Raw genomic sequence first — 23222 nt, 5'->3', positions numbered from 1 at the left:
CGTTTTAACTCTTTGTCTGGCTCAAGGCTATGGAGTTCTGGGAGTTGGAGTTTGTTGTGGGGTACAGGCCCTACAATAAACTCCAGCTCCCAGAATTCCATAGCCTTGAGCCAGACAAAGATAATCCAGTTTGAAACCACTTGAACTGCCCTGGCTCAATGCTGGGGAATTATGGGAAATGTAGTTTTGTGAGACATTTAGCCTTCTCTGTCAGAGAGCTATGGTGCCACAATTAACTACAATTCCCAGGATGCCCCAGCACTGAGCCAGATCAGTTAAAATGGTCTGAAACTGGAGTATTTCTACAGTGTGTTTTGGCCCAAACTCTTAATAATACAACCAGCTGCAACATAGTACAGCAAACCCTACAGCCATGTTTGCTGACAAGACCAAAATTATTTAACGTGGTTAAGAGTGAAAAGTGATTGCAGTAAGTTCTGAGCACAGCTCTGCAAACTGGAGGAAAGGCATTAAAATGGCAAATGAGATTCAATGTAAACCCATCATTGCTGACGTAGGTGTCTTGAATGCATGCACACTTGAGGTGATTTAATCTGTTGGACCAAGGAACAGACCTTGGGATTATGGTAGACAGCTGAGTAAAAATGTCATCCTAATACATGGATGCTGTTTAAAAAAAAGGGAACTCCATGTTGGAGGAAATAAAACAAAGGATTATATGCTGGCCTTCTACAAATCAGTGGTACCATCACACTTACGTATGCTATGTACAGTTTTGACAACTGCATCTGGAAAAGGGTACAGAAAAGGACCACCAAGATTATTAAGAGGCTGGAACAAGTCCCTTCTGAGGAAGGTTTGCAGCATTTGGGGCCATTTAGCTTAGAAAAGGGTTAAGGAGAAACCTGATGTGTATAGCAAGGCATGGAGAAAGTAGCTAGGCAGAAGTTCTTCTCTCTTGTTCTCATAATTAAACTAAGGGTAGTCCACTGAAGGAGAAGAGGCTGGGAACAAATAAGATAAAGTATTTCTTTACACAATGCATATTTACTGTGGAATTAACTACCACCAAGGGGATTAAAAGATTAGACAACTTCATAGATGAAAGGATATCAACAGCTACTGATCATGACAGCTGTCTTATTACCTGCAGTATCAGATGCCTTTGCATACCAGTTCAACATACTTGAAGAGTGCTGCCATGCAGTTTTCATTATTTTTATCTATATAATGCATTTTAGAAAGTCAAATTGTTTGCGAAAGTGAAAGTCTTCATAATGACAGATTTTTATTGGGATATTTGGGAGTGTTACCTAATGATTCCTTTACATCCTGGGCATCAAGCAAAGTTAGTAAAAATGCGTTAGGCACCATTGTTCAGTTGGCTCCAACCAATTCACTTCTAGCAGTCTTCTTTTGTCTGAGTATGGACACAGTGATTCTTCTGTCTTTCAGCTTATGTAATTTAGGTGAAACATTCATCATAAAGACATTTTGATGAAAGGAAATTAACTCTGCAGCCACAGCCTGTGTGTCACTGATAGAAAACTCATTGGAAAGATACAGTTGAATCTATCATCTAACAAGTGGTTTTTAACCTTTTCTTTACCAAAGATCCCTTTTATTTTGTTGCCATAGACAACTGATGCTTAACTCAAAATTTAAAACCCTAAAGTGCATTAAATATTTGTCGAAAATTGTTCAAGGGTCTTCAAATTTGGAGAGAAAAGTAAACACACACATTCATTACATTTTTGCTTGCTAGGGGTGGGCATCTGCAGGCTTGTGACGTAGAGGGATCAAGCTTGCTTTTCATTCCTCCCACCCCATCCACTGCTTCGATGCATGTGTGTGAAGTTTCCTGAGGCAGAACCCCTCAGGAGAGCAGTACACTCCTTTGTGGAGACAGCTAGTGTGTGGCTCCTGCTCATCTAGAACTGCTGTTGCTCTGGCCACCACTCGCTTAGCCAGCCACCCAGCCTGCTCTTTCCCACCATCTCCCTCAGCCTGGGATTCTGTGTACACCAGTAGCCTTAAAAGCCAGTGAAAGTAAGCAGGCAGAGGGAAGATAAGGAGCCAGATAGCCAGCAACTGAGGAGGGTTATTGGAATTCTTTAGTCAAGTTTTTTTTGTTTGTTTTGTTTTTTGCCATTGGGATATGACTTCTTGCCCTTTTCTTTGGGAGTTCCTGGAGGAACTGGCCAAGATGAGGAATGCTGGGAAGGTGGAGGCAAGAGAGGGAAGGAGAATGCCATGGTGGTGGTGCTTGGGTTGGAGAAAGGGACTGAACTCTGTCTTCTCCCTCTGTTGTTCACTCTCCACTTTTCAGCATGGGGTTGAACTTTTGCCTCAGGAGTGCAAAAGAAGGACAGATGGCCTCCATGTACCCCTTGTGAGGACATCACTGCCCCTTGAGCATCCATGTACCACAGGATAAGAACCACTAAGCTACACTCTAAGTGAACACCTTTGGTGCTTTAGATATTCAGGTGCCAAGGATTTTGGAAGAAGACAAATCAACTTTAGCTGTAAATGCAAGTTTGATAATACTTCTTAAGAGAATACATGACACCACTGGATAGATTTTTAGTAACAGATGGATGCATTTTCATGTTATTTATAAATGTGAAAGACATATGAGAACACAAACGTGATGTGCCATTATTTGCATGGAAGTAGGTGAACACCAGTTTTCCACTACAGAAATCAGTCCACAGAAAACATACTTGATGATCCAACTAACATTTTTCTAAAACAGAAAGATAACAAAATAATTAAAATATAGACACAGTGATCTAGAAGGCTCTTTTAGGCACATACCATTTCTTGTGCACATGCTCTGGACATTCTTTCTCTCTTCTTCCCCTGAGCACGTTTTTGTTCTGCACTGAAATTCACTTATGCAATTCCTTTAAGTTTCAGAGTTGCCAAATGAACTGTGGGGCTATTAGACAATCCTTGACATTGAAATCAAAACATGCCTTAGAGCCCACTAGACTATGAACAATATTTCCACAGAACAGTTTTTACCTGATTATATATCACCTGGAGTCATATTTTAGAAAGGCTTTTTTTTTTTTTGCTTCAGGAAGTAAATCTCCAAAGAAAGTATAAAAACAAGTTCATGTCAGTTTCCAGAAAACATATATGCAAAGTCATTAATTTTCTCCCTGTAGCATTTCCTCTATTTCTTTGTCCCAGTTGTCATCTCGTTTTTCTGATTCTGTAACTACTTCATATTCTTGAAGCTCTTTTTGTAGTTCTTTTTCCCAGTCTGCAGTTTCTTCTAAACAAAAAGAAAACATGCCAGTTTTACAAGATTGTATAATGTCACTCATGAAAATTAGCCTTGTTTTCCAGGATACCAAGCAATTTTACAGCAATTTTCAAAGAGACAATGAGTATAAGAAGAGAGGAAAAAGGAACAATGTATCTTGTATGTTTGAGGCTGACTTATCTGCATCTGAGGAAATCTATGAAAGTTATGTTACAGTAAACTAGTTAGCCTTAAAGATGCCACAAGATGCATTTTCCTCCAGCACTTTCATGTTATGAAGATAAAGCCTTGTTTCTGCATTGAGGACAATAAGGTGATAGAAATGATTGTATAACTTGAAACGGCAGGTAGAGAGAACCACATTTTTCAAAATACTCCTTATTTGTGCCTGCTGTCTAGAATTTCTGCCATCTATAGTTTGAAGTTATGCTTGTTATGGAATCCACTTCATTCTGTTAAATGTGGAGATCTATCCTAATGTCAGCCATTTCAACTTGAGAGGACATATGGAGAAAAAAAATCTGTGAGCCTGTGGGCTAGTTGATACAATGGTTTTTGTTGTTGTTGTTGTTTGCAGTTCTTACCTCTCTCAAACATACAAGATACATGAAGTAAGATTTCTCAATGCAGAGTGCTTGGCTTTATTTAGAATAAAATTATAAAAAATTCCGTATTTGCTCTGCTCTAAAAACTGATGCAAAATTTATCTGAAATGGAAAGTGGATGCAGGGACGTAGCCAGGATTTTGGGAAGGGGGGGTCCAGACTAAGTGCCACCATTTTGAGAGGCTAAGAGCCCCCCCAGACACAAAATGTAGGAAAAATGTAGGACATGATGCACGATAAAATGTAGGACAAATTGTAGGACGTTCAAAAATGGAGAACACACCCAACTAAAAGCCAAAAACATTAATAAAAAACAATATAAATTCATGTTACTCAGTCATGCTCAAAATGGAAAACATTTTGACATTCTTCCTGGATAGGAGGTTGGGATATAGCTTTGTGTTTTAAACTAGGAGGAACGTCCTAAGAGTAAGGGCTGTTCAACAGTGGAACACACTCCTTCCTCGGAGTGCAGCGGAGTCTCCTTCTTTCGAGGTCTTTCAGCAGAGGCTGGATGGCCATCTGTCAATGGGGATGTTTTGATTGAGAGTTCCTGCATGGCAGAATAAAGGGGTTGGACTGGGTGGCCCTTGCAGTCTCTTCCAACTCTACGATTCTATGACGCTGGATACCAGGATTCGATGAAAATCTGATTCTCTCCAACAGAGAAGGCTAAATATCTTACATGTCAATGGTGCGGCACACAAGGGACATCACAGCACTTGTCACACTCTCTCAGCCTTAAGGGAAGGTGAAGGCAAATCTCCTCTGAAAAAATCTTCCAAGAAAACCATTGGGCAAGTTACACTCTCTCAGCCTCAGAGGATGGCAAAGTCAAACCCTCTCTGAACAAACCTCCCAAGAAAACCTCTTGAAGGCGCACACTCGCACACACCCAAGTCACCAAAGGCAGACTCTATGAACAAACCCACTAGGCAAGTAAGTCACACAGTCTCAGTCTCAAGGAAAGGCTGGCAAAGGCACACTTCTGAACAAACCAGGATGTTTTGAAATTCCTCCTGGGCAGAAATGTAGATGTGTCCTGGATAAAGGATGATGTCTGGTCACCCTGATGAAATAGAGGATGTTTTGACATTGCTCCTAGGCAGGTCTGAAATGTGTGCCGTATCCTGGATAAAGGAGGATGTGTGTCTTCCTACCAAAAATGGAAGACATTTTTACATTCATCCAGGCCAGAAGGTTGAAACATAGGACACGTCCTAGAAAAGGAGGACATCTGCTCGCCTTACAAAAAATGAGGACTTTTGAAATTCCTTCTGGGCAGAAGTCTGAAATGTAGGATGTGTCCTATAAAAGGAGGCAAGAAAAGAGCCAAGTCTCAATATCTGGACCCCAAAACATACTCTAACTCCCAGAATTCCATAGCCAGGAGCCAGAAAAGAGCCAAGCCTCGATATCTGGACCCCAGAACATACTCTTAACTCCCAGAATTCCATAGCCAGAAGCCAGAAAAGAGCCAAGCCTTGATATCTGGACCCCAGAACATATTCTAACTCCCAGAATTCCATAGCCAGGAGCCAGAAAAGAGCCAAGCCTTGATATCTGGACCCCAGAACATACTCTTAACTCCCAGAATTCCATAGCCAGGAGCCAGAAAAGAGCCAAGCCTCGATATCTGGACCCCAGAACATACTCTTAACTCCCAGAATTCCATAGCCAGGAGCCAGAAAAGAGCCAAGCCTCGATATCTGGACCCCAGAACATACTCTAACTCCCAGAATTCCATAGTCATGAGCCAGAAAAGAGCCAAGCCTCGATATCTGGATCCCAGAACATACTCTAACTCCCAGAATTCCATAGCCAGGAGCCAGAAAAGAGCCAAGCCTCGATATCTGGACCCCAGAACATACTCTAACTCCCAGAATTCCATAGCCATGAGCTAGAAAAGAGTTAAAGCACTGCCCAACCTGGTTATTTCTTTAGTGTGGATGCAGCCTGATGCAGCCTCTCCTCCCTCCCTCCCTCTCCTCCAAGGCTTCCTCCTCAGGCACCTCCTCCTCAGGCCCTGCAAAAGGGCACTCCTCTTGGCTTTGCCAGGGCTGGAAGGAGAGAAAAGGGCGCTTGTTGGACGCAGCCCCAAACAAACGCCAGGGAGCCACTTCTGCTCCTCCTGAAGCCTAGAGGAGAGCAAGTAGCGCACTCCCTGGCATTTGTTTGGGGCTGAGCGCCCTTTTCTCTCCTCCTGCTAAGGGGGGGGGGGTCCAGACCCCAGAAACCCTCCCCCTTAGCTATGTCCCTGGTGGATGGCTGTTCAAAAACCATATGACATGTTCAGCAAATTCAGGACCCAATCACTAAAACTAATAGAATATGAAAACTCACTTACCTTCCTCTGTGGTTGTATCCTTCTTCTTGTCAAGCACAAGTTGTTCAATCTCTTTCCTCAAATCTTCCTGATTCAGGTTGCATGCATCAAAAGCATCACTCACAAACTCTGATACACCTGGGCTAGTGGAAATCTCTTCATCTTCCTTAAATAACATTTTAAAGGAGATAGGGAATTTAAAATGCAATTACCTGCACTGCTTCTACAGACATTTCTAGTCGCTTGTAGTATTCCCCTTAGGGAATGGATCAAGAGAGAGATTACATGGTCAGAATTTCTATACAAAGTGGAAAAAGACCAAGGCTTAGAGACAGTTGTCAAGATACTTCAGCTCCACAGCATGACTGTGGCTCATAGAAGGGAAAGATGCAATCAAAGTCTCATCTTACCTACTTTTACTTCTTCTGTCACTATTTAAAATGCTATGTAATACAGCTTGAAAATATATTTTTCCAAAGCACAACTGCCTGTATTCTTTACTCTCAAAATTTCTTGTCCTCTTTATCTTGCTGCAACAACCAAGCATTCTACTTTTGTTTTCTGACTACAAAAAGTCAGCACTGAGCTATGGTGACTCTTCCTATAGCAACTATAGTACTTTAAGAACAATCAATATTACTAACATCTCTGAAACATCAATTTAAACCTCATTTCAGCTTAACTTGATTCCCACGATATACAGTGGGTCCCTGTTATCTGTTGGGGTATGGTTCCAGAATCTCCCACGGATAACAAAATCCGTGTATGCTCAAGTCCCATTAAGTATAATGGGTTAGCAAAATAGTGTCCCTTATATAAAATGACAAAATCAGTGTTTGCTTTTTAGAATTTGTATATTTTTAAAAATATTTTCAAGCCATGGATGCTTGAATCCATGGATAAAAAAATCCGGGGATAAGGAGGGCCAATTGTATACTCATGTATAAGTCTAGAAATTTTAGTCAAAAAATTAACTCCAAAAATCTGAGTCAACTTATCCACAGGTCAATGTAAGTACTGTACTTTAACTCTTATTTTTTTTAAAAAGGAACTGTTCCCTGTTTTGTAACTTCAGCTCCCAGAATCCCAAGCCATTGGCCAAAGGGGCTGAGGCTTCTGGGAGCTGAAGTCCAAAACAACTGAAGGGCCAAAGTTTGGACATTGCTGAAATAGTGTAATCTGTCCTGGAAGCACTGACCCCTCTATTCTTTCATCCATCCTGCCTTTAGGGTGAGCACAAACAGTTATGCATGCTGGAATTTTCTAAGTTCTTTGGCATTGTTTTACTTTGCTTCATCTTTTAGATCCTTTGTTACAAGCCCCTAAGTTTTATCATTGACTAATCCACAGGTTATATAAAAATTCATAATTTTGTCCTCAAAACCTGCACTCAACTTATACATTAAGTTGAATTATAGTTGAGTATATACAGATACATCCCCTGGGGATTTGGTAAGCAATTATTTGGAAATCAGTTTGGATTAACATAAGATCAAAAGATTCTGGTGCTGTATATACAGGTAGACTCACTGAAGAACAACTTTACCTCTTGAGGTTTTAGCTGAGACTTGATTGCTACAGGTGGTGTTTTTGGCCTCACCGTTTCTAGGGAAAGAAAAGACAAACCGTAGAATTCTAAAGACAACTTTTTGAAATGCAGAACATTTACATCTTACTTGCAAACATCTATACATTGATTAAGGCATGAAACTATGGCTTATAGTGGTTTCTTGATTATTAAACCAAGCATATCAAATAACAGTGTCTGTCAAGACACTTTCTTTGCATGTTAAGAGAAAACATGTAAAGTTTTTGGCTAGTGCTAAGTTGCATGTGAAAATGGGAAACTCATGATTGTATAAACCAGATTATTAAACTGGTTTGATTTCCTTGTTAGTTATTTGCAGTTTGTGAGAAAATGTAGTTTCCCTGGCTGAAACAGGAAACTGAGCTTGGCTAAAAACTGTTACCAAAGATTTATATGTTCTACCTTAGATAAGAGGAAGAAGAGAGGAGAAGCATGCAGGGCTTTACCAAAGCTCACGTGCACAGTGCCACAGTGTGCACATATGATATATGAATCAGTGATAAATGAATCAGCCCTAAATGAACAGGACCTCATATATTTTGTCTGGTCTTAGTAATCAAGAAAAATATGGTCACCTAGACGCTGCCAATATTATTGGCCTTACTTCATACTGTGTTTCCATGTGGGATCAGTGACAATCACTTACACCCTTTCCAGCCTCTTTGGAGTGGAAGTGTTTGTTGATTTGGTCCTGTGCTACCAAAATAGTTCTCATGCCACCTCAGCACAGTGACCAAACCACCACCAGGCTTCCTCCCAACCTTGGAAATGAGGTGAGATCAGTGACTGCTATAGAAGGCAGTAGCACATTTCTATGAATAACAAAAGTGCAGAACCCTCTACACTTGGGATGGGGAACCTGTGGCTCTCCAACTGTTGCTAAAGTCAGGAATAATGGACATTGCAATTCAACATCATCTGGAATGTTAGTGTTTTCTATCTCTTACTGTACATGAAACCACTTTCAGTGTTGTACACAAAGAAATGAAACTGGACAACTTTAGCAGTTTTGTAAGTATAAAGGGGAGTAGGATAATGGAGGCAAAGTTCTCTTTTTATGGCTGCAATACTGCTTTGTGCATTTCAAGGACATCAATTTCTTTTTATCTCTTTCAAATAAGAGAGCTGACTTCAACCTTCCCTATGATGTGCTGTATTCATCTTTCAGGGATAGCTATAAGTTATTTTTGAGAAGAACATAGTGTCTTTAATGTATGTACTCACAGACCTGTGCTCTCAGTACCAAGTGTTGATAAAAGATTATATTATACAAAAAGGATAGCAGCTTCCAGAAGAGATGCTTGTATTATATGGAGACAATCTGAGAATGTATAGGAGGAGTGGGAATCAAGTGAGTTGTTGTTGTTGTGTGCCTTCAAGTCATTTCCAACTTATGGCGGCCCTAAGGTGTACCTATCATGGGTTTTTTGGGGCAAAATTTGTTCAGAGCAGGTTTGATATTGCCTTCCCCTGAGACTGAGAACATGTGACTTGCCCAGTGGGTTTCATGTCTGAGCGGGGAATCAAACCCTAGTCCCAAGAGTCATAGTCCAATACTCAAACCACTATGCCACACTGGCTCTTTGTGATAAGACATCTGTCTATATTACAGAAAGCTTAATTTTAACCAGTGCTGTCACTGGGGGGTGGGGGTGGGGGGTTGGACCACACTGGGTGACACCCCGCCCCTCCTTGCAGAAGCCCTGCCCCCGCCTTGCCAGGTTTCCCTGCCCCCTGCAAGGACGCTACTATTTCATATATATTTTAATATTGTTTCTTTGATGCATTTTCTTAAAATATGAATTTCAGTAAAATTTTGGTAGTAGAAGAAACCTTTATTCTTCATTAAGTATTTCTGCTATGCAATGTGAAGCCTTGTAGTTTTGAAGCTTCTACTAGCCAAAGAAAATTTTAAAACAGGGGTAAGAACAAAGTTTTGCCCCATATGTTGTTGGACTTTCATGGGAGCAATTCATATGTAACTTAAAGTAACCTATTGTGAGGAAATCATTGAAGAGAATCTGGAATGTGCCTTTTTTTTACCTAGTGAGAAAGGGGATGCCATTCAACATATAATCACAGGAAGTAGGACTGAAAGGAAACCCAAAGGTCATCTTAATAAATAATAAATAATAAAAATTTTATTTATAGGCTGCCCTTCCTACGATCAGGGCGGCTTACAACAATATAAAATATACAAAAATACATAGTTACATAATTAAAAACAAACAACAAGCAAAAACCCCATAGCCCAACCTCCATGCCACTGTTGGATTCTACATAGTGAAATGCTTGATCAAAATAAATGCCTACCTGTCAGCTGTCTTTCCTCTTCACTGTCATTCTTCTCCTTTCTCACTGCTTGCTGTTGTGCAGCTAGTGCTGTAAGTTGCGCAGACTGTTTAATTAGTGAGACACGGTAAAAATAATTCCTCCAGAAAACTTCTTCCTTTACACTGAAGACAGTAAATACATGACTTTAGTACTATACTGACTTAATAAACATGGAACATATAAACAGCTTCATTTATATACCATTTCATACTGAACTAATGGTGTCTAAGAGGTTTACAACTGTAACCTAATTGCCCCCAACAATCTGGGTACTCATTTTAGCAACCTCAGAAGGATGCAAACCTGAGTCAAGTTTGAGTCCTTTCGCTGGTATTAAACTCGCAACCTTATGGTTTTGAGTGAGTGGCTGTAGTACAGGCATTTAACCACTGCACCACCAGGGCTCTAGACTTCCAGGCACTTGCCCTAATAGATAGGTAACCGTTTTTCTACTGGAGATTTGGTACAAGAACAAAACACATAATATTAATCTTGGAATGGGAATAATTTAATTTGCTAGCACTATGGGCAGTTCACATACCAATTAAATACATTTTATGGGAGAATTTGTACACTCTCAGCCAAGGTAATGTGGAAGGGGCTGGCTAAGAATGCAATTAAAATGTACTATCCTTCTTCCAAAAGGGGGAATATTGCATGGATAAAGTGTATGATAAGCACTCAAATACTGCACTGCATATAATATCATAGATAGGAATGAAATGCTATAATGTTTCCTTCATAGTGAATTTGTTAACAATGTTATACACATGCATTTAGTAATAAGGTAGATGGAACTCACTGGATCTTTCATAAGGTTAGATTGGCAAGATATTACAATCTCCTGTTACAAAGTATGACACTACTTTCTTCAGAGTCAACATGAAAATATTTGAAAATTTAATTTAACTATGCCTTGAATATTCTTTTAGACTGACTTGATAGCACACCATAATTATTATGTCACATTTTTATAGAGAGAGAATGTTAGCATGTGAACCAAAATATTAGCAAGTAATGTGTGTTAGTTATTGTCATAACTAATAATCAGCCATTATCTTTTACTCAGAGATGTAGCTATGGAAACAATAAAGTAGATAAAGAAAAATTCAGACAGATCACTTACTGCTTTGGAACAAGATCAAATCTCATTCTGTTCAGAAGCTGATCTTCCTGAAGCATTATTAGTGCCACTGGATACATCTGATCAAAGTCAAAATTAAACTGAACTCCTGCAGGTGGATCACGCAAAAAGTTTCTTCTGTCCTTCACAAAATAAACATCAGTTGTCAGTGATGGACATGTTGTTAAAAAAAGGAGTCATATGAACAAGTAATTCTAACAACACTTGGAATAACAAACAGTTTTTGAGTAAGGGAAGTTAGTCTTGTACTACCAGTGACTATGACCCCTCTAAACCTTGCAAACATTTTCATTAGCTGTCATGAAATGTATATTTCCAAGGAAGGAATTGGAAACCCATTTCTGATCATTTCTTGCCTAAGAAAACCCTATGAAATTCACGGGGTCACCGTAAGTCGACAGGTGACTTGAAGATGTGTACAGACACACACATACACATATGCACACAGTGTTTCTATACGTAGTCTTATTTTAGGTAAGCACTAGCTGAGATTTGCAGATATTTCAATGAAAATGATGGTGTGAGCAAAAACACACAAATGACTACTTACTGCAGATAAGGCCAGTATTTGTTGCTGAATTGTTTCTTCTTCATTGCTGTCTACCCAAGGAGGCACAGCTGCTTCTGCAAATGAAAAGGGAGGTATTTTATAATGCTGCACTAGCAGGATATAGCCAAACCACTGATATCCTTGTCCTGTCTGAAGAGTGTCAACCATTAAAAAAATATTTTTTAAAGTGAATGCTAATTTTGATCAGTTCATCACAAATCAGTACCCCAAATCACAAGTCAGCAAATCAGAAATATTGTGGCACATATCTAATAAGCAGATTCCATATTTTAAGTCAGAAATTAAACATATGGGTTGGATCCCAGAGATCTCTACTTTATTCCTTCTTCCTACAGTCCTCTAAAAATCTACTGCTCCAAAGAGTTGGGGCCCTCTGGAGGTGCTGTGGGAGACTGCAAGAGAAATGCCTTTTCTTATACTGCTCCTGTTTTCATTGAAGTTTGTACAAAACAGGATGTAATCCACAGTTGGCCACAAAACTGATCCAGTCCCATATACTCTCATGTTTTCAAAGGATAGTTATAACAATACAATTGGAGGGGTGGGGTGGGCAGGGAGAAAGGACATGTATGCTGCCCTAAGCTTGTCAGAAAGTAAGGGTAGGTCCAAAACACACTGCAGAAATAAACTAGTTTGAGACGACTTTAACTTCAGTGCTAGGGGATCCTGGAAACTGTAGTTTATTGTGGCACCAGAGCTCTCTCACAAAACTACAGTTCCCAGAATTCCCTAGCATTGTGCAAGGGCAGTTAAAGCGTTTTCAAACTGGATTATTTCTGCTGTGTGTTTTGGACCACAGTGAACAGTACATTAGAAAATACCAAACAACTGCTAAGTCTTCAAAATTATGTAGAAAATTTTCTTTTCTTATAGAAAACATAACTTGGGCAAACTTAGAAACAGGCTATTGTTTGTTGTAAGTACAGCACTTAAAATATGGATTATTTTAATAAAGCTTTTTAAAAATGATTTTTAAATGATATATTGCAACAAATTCAATGTTAATATGTATCTCACCACCTACTCACTGTATATGTTACATTTTGTATTTTGTATAGCTGTGGATAACAAAAGAACCTCCCTTTAAACAAATCAGCTATTTTAAAACAAGGTTCTTTGCTCCTGCCAGCTTCATTTGGGTGACCTCGGGTAACTTGTCCAAAACACATTGCAGAAATAACCCTATTTGAGATGACTTTAACTACCCTGGCTCAATGCTAGGGAATTCTGAGAACTGTAGTTTTGTGAAATAGTTAGCATTCTTTGTCAGAGAGCTCTGGTGCCACGATAAACTACAATTTCCAGAATTCCCTAGTACTTAGCCAGGGCAGTCAAAGTGGTCTCAAACTGGATTATTTCTGTAGTGTGTTTTGGACCTTTCTTTCTCCATACCCCCGAAGTAAACTGGGCACAGAGGAGACTGTAGAGAGGATATGTCAGACACCAATGTATGTAACACTGCACTCCCTTATTTTAGCTCTACCTTAAAACAAAAATGGCAAGGCCACGCTAATATCATGCTAACATCCAGTGCATTCATGCTTCCATAAGCAGCCAAATTGCCTTGTATTTGCAATAGTCAATACATTCAAGTATGAATGGATCTAAATTGTTCTTGAGACTATCTGCTACTCTTATGTAAATTAGAAATTAACTATCTTATATTTTAAAGTCATAATTGGTCCATATGTTTACTCAAAAGTCAGCAAAATAGTGGACTAAAGCAGTGGATTAAAATGCTAATGAACAAGTGTGAGAAATTAAGATGTGACTATACTTAACTTGGAACATTATACGTCTAGCAAAAGCTATTGAAATTGTATATTCTGTTGTGTTAAATGCTTACTAGGTTTGAGTATTATTCCAGTTTCAATTACACTATTTAAATACTACCTGATTTTTTTGTGTGTTGTTGCTGAACAAATTTTTTCTGTTCCTTCTGAAAGTCTCCTATAATGGTCTGTAAGACAAAAGAACAGATGTATAGCATGAAATGAAGCAAGGTTATATTAGCATTTGAAAAAAAAGTGAAGTTGTATCTCTTTAATATAATAGAGTTTGGACATAACATCAAAGCAAGAAAAAGATGTTAGACTCTTCATAGTCACATTAGCACCAACAGTTGACTGAGATTTTTAGAACAGGAATCTGTTACTGTGGCCTACAGTAGAAAGGTAAAAAAATAAATAAAAATCCAAAGCCTGGATTCTGCATATTATTTTCTTTCCCTAAAGCACTGTCTGCCATGTCCTGGCCACCATCCTCCACCACCAACATGTGTTATAACAGATCAGCATCACTGAGAGGGTAGTTATCCCATGACCCACTGTGTCCTTGCTGCCAGCTGCAGAAGCAGCAGTTCTAAGCCCTTCTATCACCTCATTTGTGATCACTATGTTCTGCTCAAAGGAGTCATTATTTATTTGAGTTGTTGTGTGCCTTGTGTTTCAGACTTATGGTGACCCTAAGGCAAATTTGTCAGAAGGTTTTGGGGTGTTTGTTGTTGTTTTTTGGCCAGATATGTTCAGAGGATTTTTTGCTTTTGCTTCCTCTGAGACTGAGAGTGTGACTTGCCCAAAATCGCCTAATAGGTTTCCATGGCCTAGTGGGGATTTGAACCCTGTTCTCCAGAGTCGTAGTTCAACACTCAAACCACTACTCAATGCTGGCTCTCTTATTTGATTTATAGCCTCTCTGTTTCTTGGAATTGGAAAGGTGATACAAAACAAAATCAAGACAACTACAGATAAAATGGATATAACTGGTATCAGTAAAAAACATAAAAGAGATTATAATGTTAAAACAGAATAAAACCAACTATAATTTAAATGACATCTAAATAAAAAAGCATTTTAAAACTACATTATCATTTTTATTTAAAATAAGCATACCATCAGTACCTTAAAAGCCCCTTCCTCGGTAGCCAATCAGTTTCAAAACCCTATTGGAACTGGCACCTTGGAGCACCACTGAGAAGGACCTCCCTGAAAGCTCTTGGAACCCAGGAAAGATTGTAGGCAGTCCTTCAGATAACCTGGACCCAAACCATGAAGAGCCATATAGATGTACAGCAACACTTTGAACTGCTACAATGCCCACAGACAGATGCAACTTTAGTGCTAATTGAAATATGCCAACAAATATGGAAAACAAAGAAATGGCCAATAGACCGGAAATGCTCGATACACATACTAATCCACAAGAAAGGAGATACAAAAGACTGCGGCAACTGAAGGACAATATCACTAATCCCACATGCAAGCAAAACAATGCTTGAGATTCTGCAGCATAGACTCCAATCATACATGAAGAGAGCATTTCCAGAGTTGCAAGGAGGATTCAGAAAAGGAAGGGACACTAGGGAGCACACTGCAAACATGTGATGGCTAATGCACACACCAAAGAATTCAAAAAGAGAACCAGCATGTGTTTCATGGACTCTACAGCAAGGCATTCGATTGTATAGAACATGAAAGCTATGGAATGCACTCAGAGACATGGGGGTGCCACTACTTCTGATAGTCCTGATGAGGAATCTGTATCAAGGAAAAGAGGCCATTGTCAGAACAGAATTCAGGGAAACAAAGTTGTTGCCAGTTGGGAAAGGGGTCAGGCAAGGCTGCATCCTATCACCCTACTTGTTTAATTTATATGCCTGAGAGTGAGGCAGTGTGGGCCCAGGCCCTTCCAGCCAGGTACTCAGTTAAGGACCAGATCAGGTTAGGTGGGCGGGGGGGGCGGTGTTGCCTTGGTCCATAAAAACACTCTTTCCTTAACCAGGATCCCAGTCCGGAAAACAGATCACATCGAATGTATTTACCTGTCCCTGAAGGCCAGAGACAGTCTAGGGATTCTGTTGGTCTACCGGCCACCCCGTGCGCTAACAGACTCCCTGGCCGAGCTGACACAGCTGGTCTCGGAACTGGTGTTGGAGTCCCCTAGGCTTCTTGTCCTGGGGGACCTCAACATCCCTTTCGAAGCCAGTGATACTCCAACAGGTGCGGCTCGGGAGTTCATGACTACCATGGCAGCCATGGGCCTGTCTCAATTAGTCTCAGGGCCAACTCATTGTGCTGGTAATACTCTTGATGTGATCTTCAGTACGGACATGGAGGCTCCGTGGGTAGAGATTTCTAATGTCTCTCCCTTGTCATGGACGGATCATTTCCTGGTTGAGGCTAGAATCAAGGCTCCTACCATTAACCCTCCCGGGGGTGGCGGACCTATTAGGATGGTCCACCCTCGAAGGCTGATGGAACCCATAAGGTTCCAAGAAGCCCTAGAGGGGTATACGACTGGCTCTGACGGCGATTCTGTTGATGCCCTAATCGACATCTGGGACACTAATCTCTCTAGGGCTATACACAGCATCGCTCCCAAGCGTCCTTTCCGGCCTGCTTCCAATAAACAACCCTGGTATACGGAAGATCTCAGGGCAAGGAAGCGGGTCGCGCAACGACTAGAGCACAAATGGCGAAGACATCAGCGCTTGTCTGACAGGACACTCCTTCGCTCTCATTTAAGAGCCTATGGAGTGGCAATACGTGCAGCAAAGAACTCCTTCTATGCTGCACGTATTGCGTCCGCAGAGTCGCGTCCGGCAGAGCTGTTCAGGGTTGTGAGGGAGCTAACTCGGTTCCCTCCTACCCTGAGCCCTATCCTGGAGCCATCTAAAGCCTGCTGTGACGATTTTAACAACTTCTTTGCGGATAAAATCTCTCGGGTAAGGGCTGATCTCGACGCCAGTCTTTGTGCAGATCCTATAGGAGAGGTGTCCGAAGCGTCCGTGGTCCCTGTTATACTGGATCACTTTGAGTTTGTTAGTACCGATGAAGTGGACAAGATCTTCCGAAGTGTTAGGAAGACGACTTGCTCTCTTGATCCCTGTCCCTCATGGTTGGCAGCTCAGGGGGGAGATGTGGTGCGACTAATGTTGCATCACATAATCAATACATCTCTAAGTGAGGGTCAGTTTCCATCTAAATTAAAATTAGCAGTGGTTAAACCCCTGCTAAAGAAGCCCTCCTTAGACCCCCTGCTTTATAATAATTATAGACCCATCTCGCTGCTACCTTTCTTAGGGAAGGTGATCGAGAGAGCAGTCGCCTTCCAGCTTCAGTCGATCTTGGACGACACCGATTTTCTGGACCCATTTCAAACTGGCTTCCGGGCGGGCTATGGAGTTGAGACCGCCATGGTCGCCTTAGTTGATTATCTCCGTCTGGGCATGGACAGGGGGAGCGTGTCCCTGTTAGTGCTCTTGGACATCTCAGCGGCCTTCGATACCATCGACCATGGTATCCTTCTGGGACGCCTGAGGGAGTTGGGAATTGGGGGCACTGCTTTGCAGTGGTTCCGTTCCTACCTCTCGGGTAGGTCCCAGATGGTGGAGCTGGGGGACTGTCGCTCCGACAGGAGGGCCCTGACATCTGGTGTCCCTCAGGGAGCGATTTTGTCCCCTATGCTATTCAACATTTACATGAAGCCGCTGGGAGAGATCATCCGGAGACATGGGGCGCGGTGTTATCAGTACGCTGATGACACCCAGATAATTTTCTCTATGTCTCCGACTGATGCAGTAACTAAGGATGGCATCTCTCCTCTAGATGCCTGCTTGGCGTCAGTAATGGGCTGGATGAGGGAGAACAAACTCAGTGTGAATCCAGGGAAAACGGAAGTACTGGTGATAGGCTCCCCGGTTTCTGGTGGTGAGATCTGTCACCCGGCCCTGAACGGGGTCACGCTCCCCCTGAAGGACTCGGTGCGCAGCTTGCGAGTACTCCTTGATTCGTCGCTCCAGCTGACTTCTCAGGTGGATGCGACGGTCAGGAGTGCCTGTTATCAGCTTCGGCTGATACGCCAGCTGCGTCCCTACCTGGACCGAAAGGACCTAGAATCTGTTGTACATGCTTTGGTAACCTCTCGATTGGATTTCTGCAACGCGCTCTACATGGGGCAACCCTTGTACCAAACTCGGAAGCTGCAATTGGTGCAGAATATGGCAGCCAGATTGGTCGCTGGTAGCTCCAGGTCGGACCATATAACACCTATCTTAAAAGACCTTCACTGGCTGCCTATTCGCTTCCGAGCTCAATACAAGGTGTTGGTTTTGACCTATAAAGCCCTAAATGGCTTGGGCCCAGGGTACTTGGAGGACCACCTCTCCCCATATAATCCACCCCGCACACTCAGAACATCTGGGACTAAATTGTTGGAGGTCCCTAGGTCTAATTTTACTCGGACCTCACAGAGGGCTTTTACTACTGCTGCCCCTTTACTTTGGAATAAGCTCCCTGCAGAGCTTCGCTCCACCGCCTCATTAGCTGTTTTTAAAAAACAGCTGAAAACATATCTATTCCGGCTGGCCTTCCCACCTTAATTTGTTTGTTTATCTTTCCTGCCCCCTTTTTTTCCCTTCTGACCCTGGATCGATGGAACATTTTGCATTTTTCTTCTGCCCCTGATATATGTATTTCCTATTTTATTGTTTCCTGTTCCTGTTTTTGTAGTAATGGTTTTAATTGCTTATTGAATTTTTAACTTGTATTGTAATGTTTTTATAATCTTGTAAGCCGCCCTGATCATTTCTATGGAAGGGCGGGGTAGAAATAAAATTTATTATTATTATTTATTATTATTATTATTATCTTAAGTAAAGCAGAATTAGAATCAGAAAATGGAGGAGTTAAGATAGGAGGAAGCAACATTAACAACTTAAGATCTGCGGAATTGGAACAGTTAATAAGATCAAAGATGAAAATGCAAAGGCAGGCCTGATGCTGAACATTAAGAAAACAAAAGTAATGACTCAGGTTCAATCTAGACAATGAGGAAAATGAAATAGTTAAAGAATTCCCACATCTAGGATCAAACACTGACCAGAATGGAGACTGCAGTCAAGAAATAAGATGACTAGGAATGGGAAGGGCAGCCATGAAAGAACTAGAAAAGATACTGAAGAGCAAAGACATACAACTGAGCACTAAAGTCAGGCCATTGTGTTCCAAATTGCCATGTACAGATGCAAGAGCTGGACAGTAAAGGAAGTAGACACAAATAAAATCAACTCATTGGAAATGTGGTTCTGGAGAAGAATACTTAAAATACAGTGGACATTCAAGAAGACAAATGGGTTCTTGAACAGATCAGACCAGAGCTCTCTTTGGAAGCTAAGATGATCAAGTTGAGACTATCATACTTTGACCACATAATGGCCCATTCTGCATGGACAAAAAGTACGTGCCACGCACATACTAGGGTTAGAAAGGGGCATCCTTTCTGGACACCACTAACCCTAGTACGCGCTCAGCGCGTACAAAATGGCGGCACCCGTTCTACACGGGCGCTGCCATCTTGACGCCGTGGACGCTTAGCGTCCGCACGTTGCACGGCGGAAGTGATGTCACAAGTGCGCCATTGGCCACTTGAGGCACCATTTCCCTGGCACTAAAAGAAGCTGCATTTTGCAGCTTCTTTTTCGTTGCATCTGGGAATTACGCCGTTTGCCTGCTGCGGTTCCCGGACGCAGCAACCAGCGGCGCTGACAGAGCGCCGTTTTTGGGCGTTCTGTAAAGCGCCAATGGGAAGGCATGGATCACTAGAAAAATTAATAATGCTAGGAAAGGTAGATGGTAGAAAAAAGAGGAAGACCACAAACCAGATGGATAGACTTGATCAAGGGGTTATGGGCAAGGGCTTACAGGATCTGGCCAAGGCAGCGGAGGATAGTGATTCTTGGAGATATCTCATCCATAGGGTTGCTATGAGTCTGAGCCAACTCAAGGGCAGGTAACAAGACGAGATACGCTGATATCATGTGGTGGCCAAAAATATTTATAAAGTAATTACTAGCAGTTGTAAAACAGTGGTAATTCATCTTTGATTGTCAACTCAGCCTGTGCTGCCAATCCTGTATAAATCGTAGCACGCACATGTTTCTAACTTCTGCTAGTTTTATACAGAACCTTTTAGTACTTATTTAAACAAACATTTAAATGTAGTGTGCAGAACAAATACTGACACTACATTTTATCTGTGAGCCACTTTGGGTCCTTTCTGGGAGAAAGGCAGCATAGAAAATAAATAAAATAGTGTAGCAAAGTAATGTACAATATGCATGTTGAAAATGCGTGATAATCTAGGTATGCCACATTTTTTATCTTCTACATCAAATGGAACTTGAATGTGAAATTGCTCTCATGAAACCTAAGAGAACCGGCACAGACAAATGCTTACATCAAATATATATAGTATTACTCAGTATACCAAATTTACTGAGTATTAAGAATTCTAAACTTTTGTCAGTTAGTCAAAGTTTGCTTAAAGCTGATGTACAGTATTTCATCCCCCCCCCCGAATATGTTAGTTGTTCATAACACTTTATTGATAGCTGATCTCATAATGCCTTAAACATGACTTGAAGCATAATATGAAATATTTCACGATAAATTTACAACAGAAAAAAGTACCTTGTCAATTATATTTTCTATTTTTCCTTCTTCTACTGACTTCTTTATTGTTTGTGCTGTTTCTGCAACTGATTCAGATATCTTTTTTGTGGCGGTAGTAGCAAAACTGAAGAGATAACCTTTTGGAAATAAGACACCATTTCAGCTCAGGATATGTTCTTTTATCGAGGCTTCAAAAATTAGTTGTTATAAATAATGAGTCTAAGCTACTATGGAATCTGTCTGAGGCTTCAACCTCAGTCGTTCACGCAGTACTTCCAGTTTCTAAACATAATGCCTCTGACACACACATTGATTTGTCGTTGCCTATTCAGTATATAAAATATGCTATATATATTGGACTAATGTGATTAATCCTGGACTGTATCTTCTGCACAATATAGAGATGTAAAAAAAAAAAAACAACCCAAAATAAAAATAAAAGAAACTGATATGGAGCCAGCACTTTCCATCTGAAGAACAGAAAAAAGAAACCCAGTAATCTATATCTAATAACTTACGGCACACATTAATTAAAATCAGGATGCCTTGATTTTAGCTGATTCCTTGATGTAAATTTAGGGACAATGGCCTTAGATGATATCTGAAGCACAATTAAATTGAGAAAACAATACTGATGGTGGTTTTCTTCTTGGCAACTATAACAAAAAAGTGTTACACTTCAGTTTGAAGTGTGGCAAAATCTAAAAGTGATTTAATGCAGCTTGGATTGCAGGCAATTAGGTACACAGGCAGATTTAAATTCAAAACCTAATTGCCTCCTGGGAAACGGGAGAGACCCCCCCTCCCCAAGTGCTACGTTTCTAATCAATCCAGTAATATAGACTTATAATGAAGTTGTGTTTAAGCTTGTCCTACCTGTTTTAACAATTTGAAGTCAACCAGACTAGATTCAAGTAAACACAGAACAAGTAATTACAATTTTGGAAAATGCAAAATGTTTTAAAAGATCTGTTTATTTGTAGGAGTGGCACTTGAATATATTTTTCACCCTTCTGTTTGCTCAAGGGGTATAATGCTCAGGAGCCGGGAAGGATAAATAGATCCTCCACAAAGGCACACGTATGTTAGCTGTTCTCTTGAATCAGAGAGAACAGGACTCAGAAGTTTCCTCATTTTTCTCTTCTCTTCCTCTTAAAAATCACACAAATCTTTCCATCACTTTCATTAAAATTGTATGTATTAAGAATGGAAATAGAATATTAAAACAGCAATATATGCATCAGTTTTAAAGAAACATCAATGGCACAATATTTCACAAGTTTTTTGATACAGCACTAAAACAGATAAAAGAACCAAGTACCTTATATTTTAAAAGACTAACAAGTTTTGTGTAGCATAAGGTTTTACTGTATATACTCCCGCTTACTTCAATGGATGCATGAAGTGAGCTGGAGTATGACAAACGACAAATGCAGTCGATAAGGTATCGCATGATTGTCATTTTTGCAACAACAGACTACAACAGGTCCCTCTCCAAACTGTTGCAATGGATATACACTGCTATTACACTGGCTTTAAAAAGCAAAGCCATACTTTTCAAGGAATAAAACAACAGATAAATATGACATCTCTGCTACAGTTGAAGCTCCTGTAGGTTTCACAAGTCAGTCTCGGGTACATATGCTGAGCATAACTAACTTATGATAACCAATCTACAGGAGCAAAAGAAACTTCCAGCTGCTACCTGTCCTAGAAGCTACGATTTCTCCTCTTGGGAGTAAACCCTGGTTAAACTGAGTGAACACACTTTTGGAAGCTTCACCCTCTTGAAGTTCATGTTCATTGGGACTATGGTTGTCACAATGGCAACTGTCAAGGGCCCCTGTACCTGTTCTACAGAAGAGCAGAAATCCAGCAGGTGTTACTTGCTGCCTAATTGTGTGACAAACAAAAACAGCTGCTGAAATTCCTTCTTCTATACACAACCATTAAAGGAGCCAACTCCAATTGTTGCCACGCTGCAGCATTAAATTCCTTGGGGAAAGCGGGAAATATGGCTCCAGAACTCCTTTTACATCCACAAATAGGAGTCCTTACTTTCCTTGTTGTCATTCCTACTGAGTCTGCTGCCACACTGTAGAATTAACTCAGTCTGACACTGCCTTAAAAGTCATGGCTCCGCCTGGAGGAATCCTGGGGACTGTAGTTTAGTGGGGCTCCAGAGCTCTCTGACGGAGGCGGCTACGTATATCACAAAACTACAAATCCCAGAATTCCACAGCGCTGAGCCATGGCAGGCCAAAGGGGCGTCCAAGTGCAGTGTGAACAGTGTGTCTTACTGACTGAGGGGGTAGGTAAAAACGACACCTGTCCTACAGCCGGGACAGCAAGGTCTCTGAGGGGAGGACACTCACTGCCGAGGCCCTTGGCCTGGTGGAGGAGCGGGTCCGAGTCCGAGTCCGACTGCGGCTCCCCCTGGAGCTCCCCCTGCTCCTCGCCGCCTTCCCCGGCGTCCCCTCGGGGCTCCCCTTCTTCTTCGACCAGAGGCGGACTCTCCCCCGCCTCCCCTTCCCGGCTCATCCCAAACCAGCCGCCCAGGCCCCGCAGCATCTTGGCCGGCAGCAGCGCCCTCCCCAACCGTCTCAAGGGGGGGAAGGCAGGATTAACGTTTGTTTCCGGAAAAGGAGAGTCCGGTCGCTTCCGGGCTACGTCACGGGCCTGCGTCACCACGGACGCTCTAGGCGTCCTCCAGGCCATCGTTAAAGCCCTGTGTGACGCTCTAGGAATCCTCTCTATTTCTCCCACCAAAGGTTTTAGCTAGATAAGTACCTTGACGCTCTAGTGCCCCTTTAAGAGATTTCGGACTACATCTCCCAGAAGCCTCAGCCATGTTGGCCAATAGTCTGGGATTCTGGGAGCTGAAGTCCACAATCCTTTAAAGGGCACAGTTCTAAGTTGTCTCTATTCCTCCGCCATAGTTGTTTCCCCCCCAGACTGCAGAACAG

The 23222-nt window shown here is 41.4% G+C and overlaps 2 protein-coding genes across 9 annotated transcripts in view; one reads left to right on the top strand and one right to left on the bottom strand.

Moving 5' to 3' along the window:
- CTPS2 (CTP synthase 2) overlaps nucleotides 1–23222 on the top strand; it is a 92886-nt gene that overhangs the window by 138 nt on the left and 69526 nt on the right. The window lies entirely within an intron of this gene.
- SYAP1 (synapse associated protein 1) lies at nucleotides 2533–23122 on the bottom strand. Of its 2 annotated transcripts, none has more exons than XM_089511683.1 (9): nucleotides 23047–23122; nucleotides 20275–20393; nucleotides 13700–13766; nucleotides 11786–11859; nucleotides 11218–11357; nucleotides 10071–10213; nucleotides 7716–7774; nucleotides 6191–6335; nucleotides 2533–3247 (listed from the first exon to the last, which is right to left on the bottom strand). In XM_089511683.1, exons 1-9 carry the CDS (start codon nucleotides 23105–23107, stop codon nucleotides 3120–3122), a joined length of 936 nt encoding a protein of 311 aa, XP_089367809.1. In that variant the 5' UTR covers nucleotides 23108–23122; the 3' UTR covers nucleotides 2533–3119. The 2 variants fall into 2 exon arrangements, with proteins under 2 accessions (XP_089367809.1, XP_089367808.1); XM_089511682.1 differs by lacking the exon at nucleotides 23047–23122 and adding an exon at nucleotides 22632–22902.

This window comes from Sceloporus occidentalis, unplaced genomic scaffold, assembly GCF_023333645.1.
Source record: "Sceloporus occidentalis isolate IW3139 unplaced genomic scaffold, rSceOcc1.0.p SCAF_2, whole genome shotgun sequence".
NCBI lineage: Eukaryota > Metazoa > Chordata > Lepidosauria > Squamata > Phrynosomatidae > Sceloporus > Sceloporus occidentalis.
Note: the sequence above shows the minus strand (reverse complement) of the source record. Positions and strands in the feature narration are given on the sequence as shown.